We start from the raw sequence: 15,651 nt of genomic DNA on the forward strand, positions 1-15,651 counted from the left end.
TCCATCCCACTTCATCTAACCCTATCAGCATATCCTTCTATTTCTTTCTCCCTCATGTACTTATCGAGCTTCCCCTTAATTGCATCAATGCTATTTGCCTCAACCACTCCATGTTCCACATTCTAACCACTCTCTGAGTAAAAGGTTTCACCAGAAATCCCTACTGGATTTATTAATGACTATGTTATATTTATGTCCCCTAATTTTAGTCTTTCCCACAAATGGAAACATCTTCCCTATCAAACCCTTTCATAATTTTATCTTATCAGGTCACCCCTCAGCCGTCTATTTTCTAGAGAAAACAGCCTGAGCCCGTTCAGTCTTTCCTGATAGTTAGATCCTCTCAGTTCTGGTATCATCCTTGTAAATCTTTTTTGCACCTTCTCCAGTGCCTCGATATCCTTTTTGTAGTATGGAGACCAGAACTGTGCACAGTACTCATTTAATGTTTTCATGGAACCAGCCTGGTTACAAAGGCAGTTATCTGGCCGCCCTGAGGCACCGTACATGATACAACACGATCAAGGATTGCATTTTGAGTGAAGTAGATTGTGAAACGCCTCACACACTCCTACCTAAATGTGGGAAGAGATCCCGGTGCAACAGTTGTTTCTCAGCGCACAGCTTTGCTAGTCTCTGGAGCCTGTTCACACAGGCCGAGCGCCGCTTGCAGACCGGCGTGGAGTTCGAAGCCTTGAGGACAACCACGTCGGGCCGGGGAGAGTCCGTCGCCGCGGCGACAGGCAAGGGCAGGGCCGGAGCCGGTTGTGGTGGTGGTGGTGGTGGCGGCGGAGTCGGCGTCGTTTGCTGAGGCGGGGAGGCGGACCGGTGCGGCTTCCCGTTTGGCGAGTGCGAGGCGGGCATTGCCGTCACCGTGGCGTGGGCCGCCGCTTGCGGCTGGCTGGGGGTCGGGGGCTGAGGGGGTTTGCATAGCAGGCCCTGCGGCAGTCCGGCGGGTCGGGGGGGGCTGGAGAGCGGGGGAGTACCAGGGTACAGCGGCCGCGGAGGTGCGGGACGGGGGTTAAAGTGCTCTGGTTGCAGTCTGAAAGTCTCGGGCTCACGCAGCAGCCGCTGCTGCAGCTGCTGCCGGTTCTGAGCCAGTTTGGTCTGAAGCTTCCGTTTGACGGTTCCTTTCCTCAGCGCGCAGTCATCGTCGTCGGGGAAAGCAAACGGGTCGTCGAGCTCGCGCTCCAGGTACTGGAGGGGCAGCCGCGTCCTCTGCGGGGATCGCGCCGGCCCGTCCAGACCATTTGCCGCCTTCAGGGCCAGCGAGGGCACTGCCAGGCTGACCGCCATGGCAGCATCGGGGTGCGGTCTGGGGCGCACCTCTTCTAGCTGCTCATTCTTTTTCTTCCGCTCCTTTTTGGGCACCAAACCGAGGACTTGCAGGTGGCTGTTGCAGTATCTGTCGGAGAAGGAGGAAAGAATCAGCACAGAACGGGAACTACTGCTAAGACGCCAAGTACCACACCTAGTTCTGGTCAGCTCCATGTCCCTCCAAGCACTGGAGCCAGAACCATGATATAACTCGGTATAAATATTCCAGCATTACATCGTTCTCACTAAGATTTCAGCGAAGTGCAGTGGTGGGTGTGTGAAATTTTCCTGCTATATCCACTTGAACTGTGAAAAACATTTAGCAGTACAATTATACATTCTCTCCTCCCAAACTTGGAGAGAGCTAGAGCTTTTTGAGTTGTATGTTACAGGGTTTCAAACTGTGGATCATAGAACTACATAGAAATTACAGCACAGAAACAGGCCATTCGGCACAACTGGTCTATGCCGGTGTTTATGTTCCAAACGAGTCTCCTTCCACCTTACTACATTTAACCCTATCAGAAAATACTTCTATTCCTTTCTCCTTCATGTGTTTATCTATCCTCCCGTTAAATGTATCTATGCTATTCACCTCAACTACTCAATGAGGTAGCGAGTTCCACATTCTAACCACTCTCTGGATAAAGAAGTTTCTCCTGAATTCCATATTTATTAGTGACTATCTTATATTTATGGTCCCTAGTTTTGGATTCTCAAGTAGAAACATCTTCTCTACGTCTATCCTATCAAACCCCTTCATAATTTTAAAGACCTCTATTAGGTCACCCTTCAGCCTTCTCTTTTCTAGGAGAAAACAGCCCCAACCTGGACCTGATTCGTGTTTGTGAAAGTTTTGTGTTATTTTGTAATTGTTGACTTATTAACACGTTATTTCAGTTGCTGTATATGAATGAAATAAAACAATTCTGCAATGATAGCACCGCTTTCCTTTGAGTAGCTGGTTCTGATTTTTGGGAGTTGGGATAGGGGGTTCCCTAGGAGCGCATCAGTTACTTGCAGGGGGTCGCAAGTAGTGTGCCAATACTTGCAAGAGGTCCCTGGCTACAGGAGGTCAGTCCTTGGTGGTGGGAGGAAGTTAGGGCGATGAATTAAGGGTATCTCATGATAAATGTGTTGATCAACATGAAAGCAAAACGGCTAATTAAAGATTTTGGAAAGGCAGCTGGCGAACACCAGAAAAAAAAAAGTGCCCTAAGTTGGTTTGTGTCTATATGCTTTCCTTTTCGGGTGGGGGCAGGGAAAGGGAGAAAGTGCAGGTACATGGAGTTCACCATGTTATTACATCTATAAACAGCAGCGTCGGTCTGAACTGCACAAAACAGGGACAGTTTTTTCAAAAAAGAGATGCGGTCCGACAATGCAAGTAATACTTTCAGAACAATATCGTGGGAGCTCCAATGATTTAGAAAGTAAACAGGACGGGTGAGAAAACAAAAATGGCCAAAAACTCTGACCCCAGTGGATTGGCGCAGCCAGATGAATGATTTCAAAACGAAAGTTGCATACAAGTGAGAGAAGGATAAACCAAGGAGGCAGTCATGCTAGCAGACAGTGGACGAGAAACACCGTAGTTAAGAGTAGGCACAAAGTAAGTTTACGGTGCTCTGGTCAATGCTCGCAGCTCCTTCAATTACCAATGATTGGTACGACAAACGTGATGATTAATAAACTGTTTCAAGCAGGTTTCGAGATATCGCGGGGATGAATAACTGACTAAGCACGGAGGTGCTGCCTAACATTTGAGATGAATCTGTGGCCTCTTTTCCAGGGTAATATTCAAGGTAAAGTTCCCTGCTCCCACCAGTAGGCAATAGTTGGTTTGGGAAAGTGGTGTTTTTAATCCTCGATAATATTAGTTTCTCAACCAATTGTAGGATTTAACTTACTAATTTAAACTTCAAGAGTTGTATTTCATTTTTCACATGTACTCACACCCCGTTGTCCAAAAAAAATTATTAAAAGAAATGCACTCTCGTAAAAAGAAAGTTCACTTTCGCCTTGCAGGAGATGATTAATCTCATTGCCACTTTAATTAGAATTATAAACATGAATGAAAATGTTTAGCTTTGTAATGAATGCAAATTCAATTAAAAGGAGCATTTCCAAGTAACTGTTCATTCATTCTCTATGCAACCCTTGCTTCTTGTGAGGGGCAGTTCACAATCACTCGTTGTAATGGTACTGGAAGTTTGGGAATTACTTTTCGATGCTAGTTCCGCATGTTGTGCAGGGTGCAATCTAGGGCATAACTGCCAGGCTTGGTTTTCAGCAGGTGATGCAAGAACCAACAGGAGGGAATAACCTACTTGACCTCCACCTCACCACTCTACCTGTCGGAGATGTGTTTGTCCATGGCAGCATGGGTAGGAGTGACCACTGCATACAGTCCTCGTAGATACCAAGTCCTGCCCACAGTGAGGATACCCTCCATCATGAAAGGAGATAGGTTTCTGCCCACATTCTCTCTGCGGTGCCTTCCTGATCTCAGTCACGCTGTTACAGGGCAAAACTGACAAACGGGTCACCGTGAACCATCGGCTGCTTTACCAGCGCTATTGGCAGAGACCTGCGTGCGTTATCGGCTGGGGAACAGCACAGGGTGTCTAGGCAATGGTCTCTGAGCAACATAGGTCATCGAGGGTCAACCTTTGGTCTGCACTCAGCAGACTGGTCTTAGCCAGGGTAGCAATAGGGGAAGGGGAGCACGACAGGGTCTCCCCAAGTCTCATGCAATGAATGCCACTTAGGTGAGGTCCTGGAGCATTACTGTTACCTTGTGGAACTGTACCCCAGAGTTAATAGTCATGTTGAGAAGAAGAGAAAAGTGGAGGGTGGAGAAAAAAAAACTTTTCCATCTTTTATCATCAAAACCATCTTTTCTCGCAGCATCTACACCACAGGAACGAGACACCTGTGGCGATGATGCCACAACTTGTGCGCTCCACACCTCCATGGGGAAAGAGACTGAAAGGAGAGGGGGGGGGGGGAAGGGTTGGCGACGATTCAAGACAATCAGACTTTACATGGAGCCCGAGAAAAAAATTACACAATTAGCAGGTAAGCGAACTTTTAAAAAAAAAGTGAGATTCTACTCTGCTCAGCACTTTAAAGAAATCATTTTACTGCATCGATTCTATGTGGTCTGAGACACTTGGGGTAATTTTAATCTAACTCTACGGCCGAGAATCCCATGGGATCAGGTGGAACACATGTTTTACACCCTGCCTGATATTACACTCCATTAACTGCAACAGAGAGTAAAATTGGGCAGGATGTAAAAAGAGTGTCGCACCTGATCCCGTTAGTTTTCTGATGGGCTGGTTTGGTTGAAATTGCTCCCCTCTCCCCCCCACTGTTGCTCAATTAAAAAGGATGACTTGCCTTCGATCCTCAGATTTCGGAATAGGGTTCGTGCACCGCTGGCTGTTGTACTTGGCCACAAATTCACATTGCTTGAAAGGGGCGGTTTTGTCCTCCAGAACGTGGCGGATGCAGAATGCGTAGCCGTTGAGCCGGCGCTGCTTGCAGAGCTTGGGGCTGTAGGAGCACAATGGCTTGTTATCGACCTCTGAGAAGTGTATGTGTTTGCCTTCATACATCACGTGATTCTTTTCCTTGTGAACATCAGCTACAGAGAAAAAGGCAGAGTGTCAGATACAAGCTGCGACTGAGAGAAGACAAGTATGGTGCATTTTGGGGGGGGATTAACTCTGCTGACAAGAGTGAGCGAGAGCAGAGATTAAATCCCCCCACCCCCCCCCCCCCCACCTATTCTCCTGGGGCACAGCTCCATGGGCACCGACAGTCCTCTGCCAGCTCGCCCAAGCAGCCCATCTATTATGTATCTGGATGATGACCATTCGTGGGCTAACCCACCGAGGGGAGAATCACAGCTGAGCCTGACCCAGTGCTCACCCTACAACCGCACAGGTGCAGTTTCAAGCAGGTTTAACGGGATAGTCATCAGGAGCAGGAATCCTGGTCACATTTTCCTCTTTCTAGCCCAGGTATACCCGTGGCTCAGTGGGTAGCACTCTCGCCTCTGAGTCAGAAGGTTGCGGGTTCAAGTCCCACTCCAGAGACTTGAGCACAAAATCTAGGCTGGCACTCCAGTGCGGTACTGAGGAAGTCTTTCGGATGAGACGTTAAACCGAGGCTCCATCTGCCCTGACGTAAAAGATCCCATGGTACTATTTTAAAGAACAGCAGAGGAGTTCTCCCCTTTGTCCTGACCAATATTTATCCCTCAACTAACAACTAAAATAGATGATCTGGTCATTTATTTCACTGCTATTTGTGGGATCTTGCTGTGCCCAAATTGGCTGCTGTGTTTCCTACATTACAACAGTAACTACGCTTCAAAAGTACTTCATTGGCTGAAAAGCGCTTTGGGACATCCTGAGGTCCCAAAATGCCAGTCTTTCTTTTTTCTTTTCAGGTACACTGAGGCCAGTTGTGGAGCCTCACCTGCTCTCCTGGCCGAATTCAGATCAGAGACTGAGCCGAGAATATTGTTAGTACGACATTGAGAGGTGTCTTTACCCAGGAGACCAGCCAGGGAGTTCTAGAGGGTGGACACAGTTAACACCAGTTTCGCTAACAGCACCCTTTTCAAGAACATAAAAAATTCAAAAGTATTGTTGATAATATTTTGGGCAGGGCAGGAGAACTCAGGAGGTTTCAGTCTGATTATCTGAATGTTTGCGCTTTCAAGATGAGACATGAGAAATTGTACACTTTGGCAACTCAGTGCCTGTGTCAAAGACTCCCAGGTCAAGTATATCGCAGTTAGATCTAGACTAAAGCTTGTTCTACTTCACCCCAACAATGGACCTCAGCCCCTGCCTTAGAGCATCCTCCACTTAACCTGAACACACACGTGCTGATTCCCACACCAGCTACATCCTGCCAATGAGGCTCAAGCGCCTTTAGTGCAGTTCCACGGGGTGCCTTCACCAGATATTTATTCATTCATCCAATCAATACTTATCTACATAACAACATTTCAAAAAGCCCTTTGAGATATTTTGGCATGATAAGGCGCAATATAAATGCACACATTGCAAAAGCACAAGAAGGCAGCAGATCACACTTTAATTAGAAATAGCACCTCAACAAGTTTCACACAAATGCTAACAGTTTCGATAAAAAATAGCTACCCTCAATTGTTCTGTTTGTGAACTACACCCGTGTTGTCCAATACACAGATACACAAATCGCTAAAAGTAACGACGGACGTTGATGCAGCAAACCCAAGCACTGGGGTTCATTTTTAGAGGGATAGAATTGAAAATCAGGAAAGTTATGTTAAATTTCTTTTGAACCTTGGTTAGACCACACTGGGAGTAGTATGCACAGTTCTGGCCTCCATATTACAGAAAAGATATAGAGGCATTGGGGAGGGCGCAAAAAAGGGGTGATAACAGTGGAGAGGTTATAACTATCAGGAAAGATTGAATCGGCTCGGGCTCTTTTCTCTAGAAAAAAGGCTGAGAGGTGACTTGATGACGGTCTTTAAAATTTTGAAGGGGTTTCATAGGGTAAACATAGAGAAGATGTTTCCACTTGTGGGGTGACCAAAACTAGGGAACATAAATATAAGATAGTCACTAATAAATCCAATTAGGAATTCAGGAGAAACTTCTTTACCCAGAGAGTGGTGAGAATGTGGAACTCACTGCCACAAGCAGTTGAGGCGAATAGCATAGATGCGTTTAAGGGGAAGCTAGATAAGTATACGAAGGAGAAAGGAATAGAAGGGTGTGTTGATAGGGTGAGATGAAGTAGGTTAGGAGGAGGCTCATGTGGTGCATAAACACCGGCACGTTTCTGCACTGTAAATTCTACGTAATAGAAATCACTGACTAGCCACAGGTATGGTTACGGTGACATGGTTTTAACCACATGCACCAATTTTAGTAGAAAACGCTGTACATACACTTACACAACACAGGTAAATGTACTTCACGTTTGGGTGTATATTTATTTAACAAACATGTCAAGGAAGTAAAGCTCTCAATGATCACAGGCTCTGCTTTTCGTCTTAACATTGTACCAAGAAACACACAAAAAGGTTCAAGTTCACCTGCATACGCTGTGCGAATACGAGTATTGCAATCACACGCTCAACAGAGTCTACTATTCATTGTTTATTTAATAATCAGAAATACAATTAACCACACCTGGATTCCCAACTAGCCACATGTGCCTAATGGATTGGACAACACTGAACTACATTCTGACATAATTGTGTACTTTCCAGGCGGGCTTACCCCAGGGGAGGTGGAGACAAGGTTCATGTATCACGAAGGTCTCCCCCTCCATCCCTCATCAGCTACATTAAAAGCATTCTCCAATTTGGTGGGGCGGGGAGTGGGGGGGAAGAGATGCTGATGACAGTTGGTTTCTGCTAGTGCTGCTCTATAACCTGGGAGTGTGAAGAGTAAGCCTTCATCTTGGACGAAGCCAGCTGCCACTTGACAGTTCTGTTGACAGGCTGGCTAAGACTGCAAGGGCTCAAACCCTCACACCGTTCAACCTGTGCCACAATCCGCTGGCAGTGATTTAACCACCTGCTTTGGTGCAATATACCACACACAGTATACCACACAATGCATGCACCATCCACACACAGTATACCACACACTGCATGCACCATCCACACACAGTATACCACACAATGCATGCACCATCCACACACAGTATACCACACAATGCATGCACCCATCCACACACAGTATACCACACAATGCATGCACCCATCCACACACAGTATACCACACACTGCATGCACCCATCCACACACACTATACCACACACTGCATGCACCCATCCACACACAGCATACCACACTGCATACGCCGTCCACACACAGTATACCACACACTGCATATGCCATCCACACACAGTATACCACACTACATACGCCATCTACACACAGTATACCACACTACATACGCCATCTACACACAGTATACCACACTACATACGCCATCTACACACAGTATAGTAAATACTACCTATACTATCCACATATTAGTATGCTAAAAACTACATATACTATCCACATATAGTATACTACACACTACAAAGTACGCACAGTATACTACACACTACAAAGTATGCACATACAGTATATTACACTGCAAAGTATGCACATATAATATACTACACACTACAAAGTATCTACATACAGTATACTACACTACAAAGTATGCACACCACATACGACACATTACAAAGTGTGCACATACAATATACTACACTCTACAAAGTACGCACATATTGTATACTGTCCCAATTTTTTTATATATATATATATACACACACACCATGTACTATCCACCACGTGTACAGAAGCCTGTACATTATACAGATAAATACATAGGTGTGTGTGTGTGTGTGTCCACCCCACCTTGCATATTAATGGGTTATTTATTAATTGACTATACAGAGCTGCTTTATGTTTTCGTCAAGTATTATGCCATTGACATGGTTCCCTATATCTTTCTGGGAGTGCAGCCCCACCCCACTTTGAAGGTTCTTTTCATCGTCAGCCTGATCACACCTCTGTTAAAAGACGAGGCACCATAATAGTGGCAGATGACAACACTGAATGTATAATTCTTTCTTTCTATACGTTTTCGAAGTGTATTGAAGGAGCATAAGAGATGTTATGCTCTTAGGTCATCATTTCAAATTGCTTGCATGACAACCACCAACACTGACAAACCTGTAACCACCATTACTTCACCCTAGTGCTGTACAGATTTGCTGGGCGCTTTTTGAGGTTCAAGTGGATATAGTGCAGGATGTTCACACATATTCCATTGAGCCTTAGTGAAATCCTTACGGGGAACTAAGTTACCTGCAGCATGACAGGGTGAAAATCTCATACTGGCACTGTGCTTCACAGAGATTCTAGTGACAGAAGGTGGCTGGTAAACCAGCACACAAGTAAGATTCAGGCCTTCAAAAAAATTGCTTCAGCAAAGGGCAGCTATTTAGAGATGTGCTAAGACATTTATAACCACTTTAGAGCTGCAAAAATAATAATGCAGCTATTGGGAGTAATAGGACAGTTATCAAGCGGCAGTTTCTGTATCATATATTCATCACTCAATAAATGCACACTTAACAGCCACAGGATAATGTTCAATTTATAATCTAATAAAAATAAAAATGATACAAGAAATGCTACTAAAGAGCTATTTTTCAAACTGTTACTGGGGCTTAAAATCATTTGATGCTAACAAGGCAATGATTTAATCTCAGGATCCAGAGATCTTGCAACAACTATTCAAAGGAGTGTTATCACAGTCTGTGGTATCATTTGGGTTGCTCAGTTAAACCGCAAAGTAGTTACCCGCTCTGGACCACTTGTTATTCAATAATTTAACATACATGAGGTATTTGAATGCTGTGAATTTACCCAATACAAGCCTGACACCACTGGTTTCTTGCAACCCATTCATCACACAGCTTATTAATGGTGGCCTCCTCACCCCACAGTCATCTCATCATGACAGTGACAGCCACAATAAAAGAACGCACAAACTTGCATTTATATAGCCCCTTTTACGACCTCTGGAAGCCCCAAAGTATTTTACAATCACTAAAGTACTTTTGAAGTGTAGTCACTGTGGTAATGTAGGAAACACGGCAGTCGCACAGCAAGATCCCACAAACAGCAATGTGATATTGACCAAACAATCTATTTTAATGATGTTGGTTGAGGGATAAATATTGGCCAGGACACCGGGGAGAACTCCCCTGCGCTTCTTCGAATAGCGCCATGAGATCTTTTACGTCCACCTGAGGGGGCAGACGCGGCCTCGGTTTAAAGTCTCAGCCAAAAGGCTGCACCTCTGACGGAGCCGCCCTCCCTCAATACCGCACTGGAGTGTCTGCCTGGATTATGTGCCCAAGTATCTGGAGTGGGGCTTGAACCCATGACCTTCTGACTCAGAGGTGAGAGTGTTGCCACTGAGCCATGGCTGCCACCTTAAAAGAGGAAAATCAACACGAAATGATCATGGTTACACTCTATAAAACAGAGATGAATTAGCGTGTGTGTAAGCGTGCTTGTGCTGGGGTGGGGGAAGACTCCCTTTTCTTTGGTTTATACATAACTGTCCCAAGATCCCGACCTGTTCTGTATTTCCTCGCCTCCTCCCAACAACTTGCTGGTGTACTGCGACACAGGCTCTGGCTGTCCTCCAGTACCTCACCCGATTGGCCATTCTTTGCTCGCGAGCCTCAACAGTGAGTACCGCTGGTCGACTGAACCGCAGAGGGGCATCACGGCCAAACTCAACCCTGTCCTCACCAGACATTCATACACATGAACTTTCCAGCAAGGGTAAATGGATAGCGATCAGGAGTAGGAACCCTGGCCCTGGCTTGTTTGGATCAGCTTACTAATTAAATAACCTTGCTGAGCTGTCACGGGAGCAGTGCCACTTCTACATACAGTCAATCCTGCAATTCACCTACCCATTTTAACGAAACCCTGCCTACAATAGACCAATCTAAACGTCCCACACTGTGTGCCAACTCTATGGTAACACCACTTACATTTAACAAGTCAGCTGTTTACTGTGTTATTTCAATGATTTCTTTTCTCATCTGCTCTCCAAGCTCATCTTGCTCCCTTGACTCCATTCCCACTAAACTGCTGACCACCCAACTTCACTTCCTGCCCCCCCTGCTCGCTGACATTGTAAATGGTTCCCACTCCTCAGGTACTGTCCCCCTCCCTTTCAAAAGAGCCGTCATTTATGTGGCACCTTTAACATCCCAAGGCACTTTGCAGAGGCACAAGAAAAACATGAACGCCAAGCTGAAGAATATTAGGAGCGGTGACCACAAGCTTAGTCAAAGTGGTGGACTTTAAGGAGGGTCTTAAAAGGAAGAGGGGAAACTGGAGGGGTTTAGGAAGGGAACTCCACAACGTGGGGCCTTGGGGCTGAATGCACTGCCGCCATCAGTGGGACAAAGGGAGAGGGGGATGCAGAAGAGAGCAGAGTTGGAGGCCCAGAGAGTTCTGGGGAGGGTTGTAGGGCTGGAGGAGGTTACAGACAGAGAGAGGGGCAAGGCCTTAGAGGAATTTAAACACAAGAATGAGAATTTTAAATTGGAAGCAGTGAGAAAAGTGGAGGCAGTGTATGTCAGACAAGGACAAGAGTGATGGGTGCCAGATAGGGCACAGGTAGCAGAGGTTTGGATGAGCTGAAATTTACAGAGAAGTTAAAAAAAAACCTCGAACCCTCTGCACTCCCAAACCACCGTCCCATCTCCAACCTCCTTTTCCTCTCCAGATTCCATGAACGTGCTGTCACCTCCCAAATTCGTGCCCATCTTTCTCGCAACTCCAGGTTTGAATCTCTCCAATCAGATTTCCTACTCTGCCACAGCACCGAAACAGCGCTAATCAACTGGTAAATGATATCCTCCGTGACTTTGACTGTGCTGCATTTTCGCTCCTTGCCCTCGCTGCAGCCTTTGACAGAGTCCAAGTCTTGACACCATCCTCCTCCAATACCAACTTCAGTGGGACTGCCCTCACTTGGTTCCACTCCATCACAAAGACCACCTACTTCCACTCCCATAACATTGCGTGCCTGGGCACACCTGCTGCTGAAAATATCATTCCGTGCTTTTGTCACCTCCAGACTCTAATGCTCTCCTGGCCGGCCTCTCATCCCCTATGCTCTGTCAACTTCAGTTCATCCAAACCTCTGCTACTTGTATCCTATCCGGCACCAAGTCCCACTTACCCATCACTCTTGTTCTTGGCTGACAGGTTTCCCACCCCTCCAATTTAAAATTCTCATCCGTGTGTTTAAATTCCTCCATGGCCTTGCCCGTACCTCCTCCGGCCCTACAACCCTCCCCAGAACTCTCTGGACCTCCGACTCTACTCTCTTCTGTATCCCCCTCTCCCTTTGTCCCACCAATGGCAGCAGTGCATTCAGCCCTCAAGGCCCCACCGTTCCGGAATTCCCTTCCTAAACCCCTCCAGTTTCCCCTCTTTCTTTTAAGACCCTCCTTAAAATTCACCTTTTTGACTAAGCTTGTGGTCACCGCTCCTAATATCTTTCTTTAGCTTGGCGTTCATGTTTTTCTTGTGCCTCTGCAAAGTGCCTTGGGATGTTAAAGGTGCCACATAAATCTAAGACAAGACACCCTCCACACAACCCAAAACAAATTGTGCACAAGTTCAAACAGTCAGGCACTATTTGATTGGTGACAAATATTGGTACATGTGTTGACAAGGGCTTCTCTAGCTTCCAGAAGAGAGAGAGACTAAATCTGTTAGAAATATGATTGAGGAAGTAAGTATTAATGGCATCAATGCAGGAACTGACTCATGTCTGTCATACAGTCCAGTGTTATGGGAGAGTTGTACACACATTGCTGGGATGACAGGACTGCTGTAGCACCCTGTGGTTAATGACGGCCTGTCTGATGTTAATTCAGCTGTCCCACAGTTTCAAGCTCAAAGACTTCAACCAACCGGTTTTCTTGTTGTTGTCACCGCTGTTTAGTCAAGAGACAAACAGGCAGAGAAACATAAGTGACAATGGAGCAAATAAACTTCTAACAATCTGATGCTGGAAAGGATCCCTGATAGCACCATTTAGTCATTCTTCGGCCAGCTTTCGCTGTGTCAGCCGTGGTTCAAGGGTAGCACACTCACCTCTGAATCAGAAGGCTGTGAGTTCAAGCCCCACTACAGAGACTTAAGGACAAAATCTAGCCTGACTGTCAGAGTTGCCATCTTTTGGATGAATCACTAAACCAAGGCCCCATCTATCCTCTCAGGTGGATGTAAAAGATCCCATGGCACTATTCTAAGAAGAGCTGGGGAGTTCTCCCCGGTGTTCTGGATAAAATTTATCCCTCAACCAACATCATTAAAACAGATTATCTGGTCATTACCTCATTACTGTTTGTGGGACCTTGCTGTGCGCAAATTGGCTGCCGTGTTTCCTACATTTCAACAGTGATTACGCTTCAAAAAAGTACTTAATTGGCTGCAAAGTGCTTTGGGACGTCCTGAGATCGCAAAAGGGCCTGTAAATGCAAGTCTTTTTTTCCTATCCTCCCCTCTCCTGAAGATGTTCGCTTCTTGCTGGGGATATAGTTCCACGGGTGCTGGGTAACCTCAAGTATCACGCACAACTGTCCACTGTTCATGTGTGATCCTTCACAGTGATCAGTAGGCTAATCTACCATGCGAAGCATCACAATAATGTTCGATTGCACACTCCCCAATGTCCACATATCCAGCAGGGGCTCTCAAGATAACAGTCAGGAGCAGGAACCCAGGCTGCCTTTTCTCTCTATTACCAAAAGGAGCCAAGATGTGTAGTGCGCCTACTCCCACGTCGGCTGAACATATGCAAATGATGGGCAGGAAATGATGAGCTGCTCCATCAAGCTGGCCCTACACTCCATGGCTGGAGCACCATGACTAAACTATTTCCCATTCCCCCCACCTCTATTCAGAACCGTGTAATCCTCCGGGAGAGTTAAAAAAAAAACCCAGAGGAAACCCCAGGGCCAATAAGGGAAAAAAATACTCTGAAAATTTCCTCTCCAATCCCTTCAGGTGATCAAAATCAGTCCAGGAGATCACATGGGCCAAGTGTTATCTATAAAGACACTTACTTTCTATATGATGCGATCGCTGTCCCAGTCAAGAACCGGTCCAGCTCCCTCTTAAGAACATAAGAAATAGGAGCAGGAGGCAGCCATACCGCCCCTCGAGCCTGCTCCACCATTCAGAGCATGGCTGATCTCCGAACTCAACTCCACTTTCCTGCCTGATCCCCATATCCCTTGATTCCTATACGGTCCAAAAATCTCTTGATCTCAGTCTTGAATATATTCAATGGCTCAGCATTCACAGCCCTCTGGGGTAGAGAATTTCAAAGATTCACAACCCTCTGAGTGAAGAAATTCCTCCTCATCTCAGTCTTAAATTGCCGGCCCCTTATCCTGTGACTATGCCCCCTAGTTCTAGACTGTCCAGCCAGGGGAAATAACCTCTCAGCATCTACCCTGTCAAGCCCCCTCAGAATTTTATATGTTTCAATGAGATCACCCCTCATTCTTCTAAACTCCAGAGGGTATAGGCCCATTCTACTCAACCTCTCCTCATAGGACAACCCTCTGATCGCCGGAATTAATCTAGTGAACCTTCGTTGCACTGCCTCTAAGGCAAGTATATATTTTCTTAGATAAGGAGACCAAAACTGTATGCAGTACTCCAGGTGAGGTCTCACCAAAGCCCAGTACAATTGTAGTAAGACTTTCTTACTCTTGTACACTAACCCCCTTGCAATAAAGGCCAACATGCCATTTGCTTTCCTAACTGCCTGCTGTATCTGCATGCTAACTTTTTGTGTTTCTTGTACCAGGGCACCCAAGTCTCTCTGAACACCAGCATTTAATAGTTTCTCACCATTTAAAAATATTCTATTTTTCTAATCTTCCTTCCAAAATGAATAACCTCACATTTCCCCACATTATACTCCATCTGCCACCTTCTTGCCCACTCACTTAATCTGTCTCTATCCCTTTGCAGACTGTGTCCTCCTCACAGCTTACTTTCCCACCTCGCTTTGTATCATCAGCAAACTTGGATACATTACTCTCGGTCCCCTCATCTAAGTCATTAATATAGACTGTAAATAGCTAAGGCCCAAGCACTGATCCTTGTGGCACCCCACTAGTTACAGCCTTCCAACCTGAAAATGACCTGTTTATCCCTACTCTCTCTTTTCTGTACGTTAACCAATCCTCTATGCGTGCTAATGTTACCCCCAACCCCATGAGCCCTTATCTTGTGTAGAAACCTTTTATGTGGCACCTTATCGAATGCCTTTTGAAAATCCAAATATTCTACATGCACTGGTTCCCCTTTATCTACCCTGCTAGTTACACCCTCAAAAAACTTTAATAGATTTGTCAAACACAATTTCCCTTTCATAAAACCATGTTGACTCTGTCTAATCATATTATAATTTTCTAAGTGCCCTGTTATGACTTCCTTAATAATGGATTCAAGCATTTTCCTGACGACTGATGTCAGGCTAACTGGCCTGCAGTTCCCTGTTTTCTCTCCCCCTCCTTTCTTGAATAGTGAGGTTACATTTGCTACCTTCCAATCCACTGGGACTGTTCCAGAATCTAGGGAATTTTGGAAGATGAGAACTAATGTATCCACTATCTCTGCAGTTCTCTTTTAGAACCCTTGGATATAGGCCATCGGGTCTAGGGGATTTATCATCTTTTAGTCCC

General features: G+C 45.7%; 1 protein-coding gene across 1 annotated transcript in view; it reads right to left on the minus strand.

Annotated features, from left to right (window-relative positions):
* LOC137323950 (INO80 complex subunit D-like) overlaps window positions 1–15,651 on the minus strand; it is a 110,708-nt gene that overhangs the window by 64,918 nt on the left and 30,139 nt on the right. The window contains 2 exon segments of the mRNA XM_067988095.1: window positions 576–1,405; window positions 4,723–4,969. Coding sequence (XP_067844196.1) covers window positions 576–1,405; window positions 4,723–4,940 — 1,048 coding nt within the window. The 5' untranslated portion in view covers window positions 4,941–4,969.

This window comes from Heptranchias perlo, chromosome 7, assembly GCF_035084215.1.
Source record: "Heptranchias perlo isolate sHepPer1 chromosome 7, sHepPer1.hap1, whole genome shotgun sequence".
In the NCBI taxonomy this organism is placed as follows: domain Eukaryota; kingdom Metazoa; phylum Chordata; class Chondrichthyes; order Hexanchiformes; family Hexanchidae; genus Heptranchias; species Heptranchias perlo.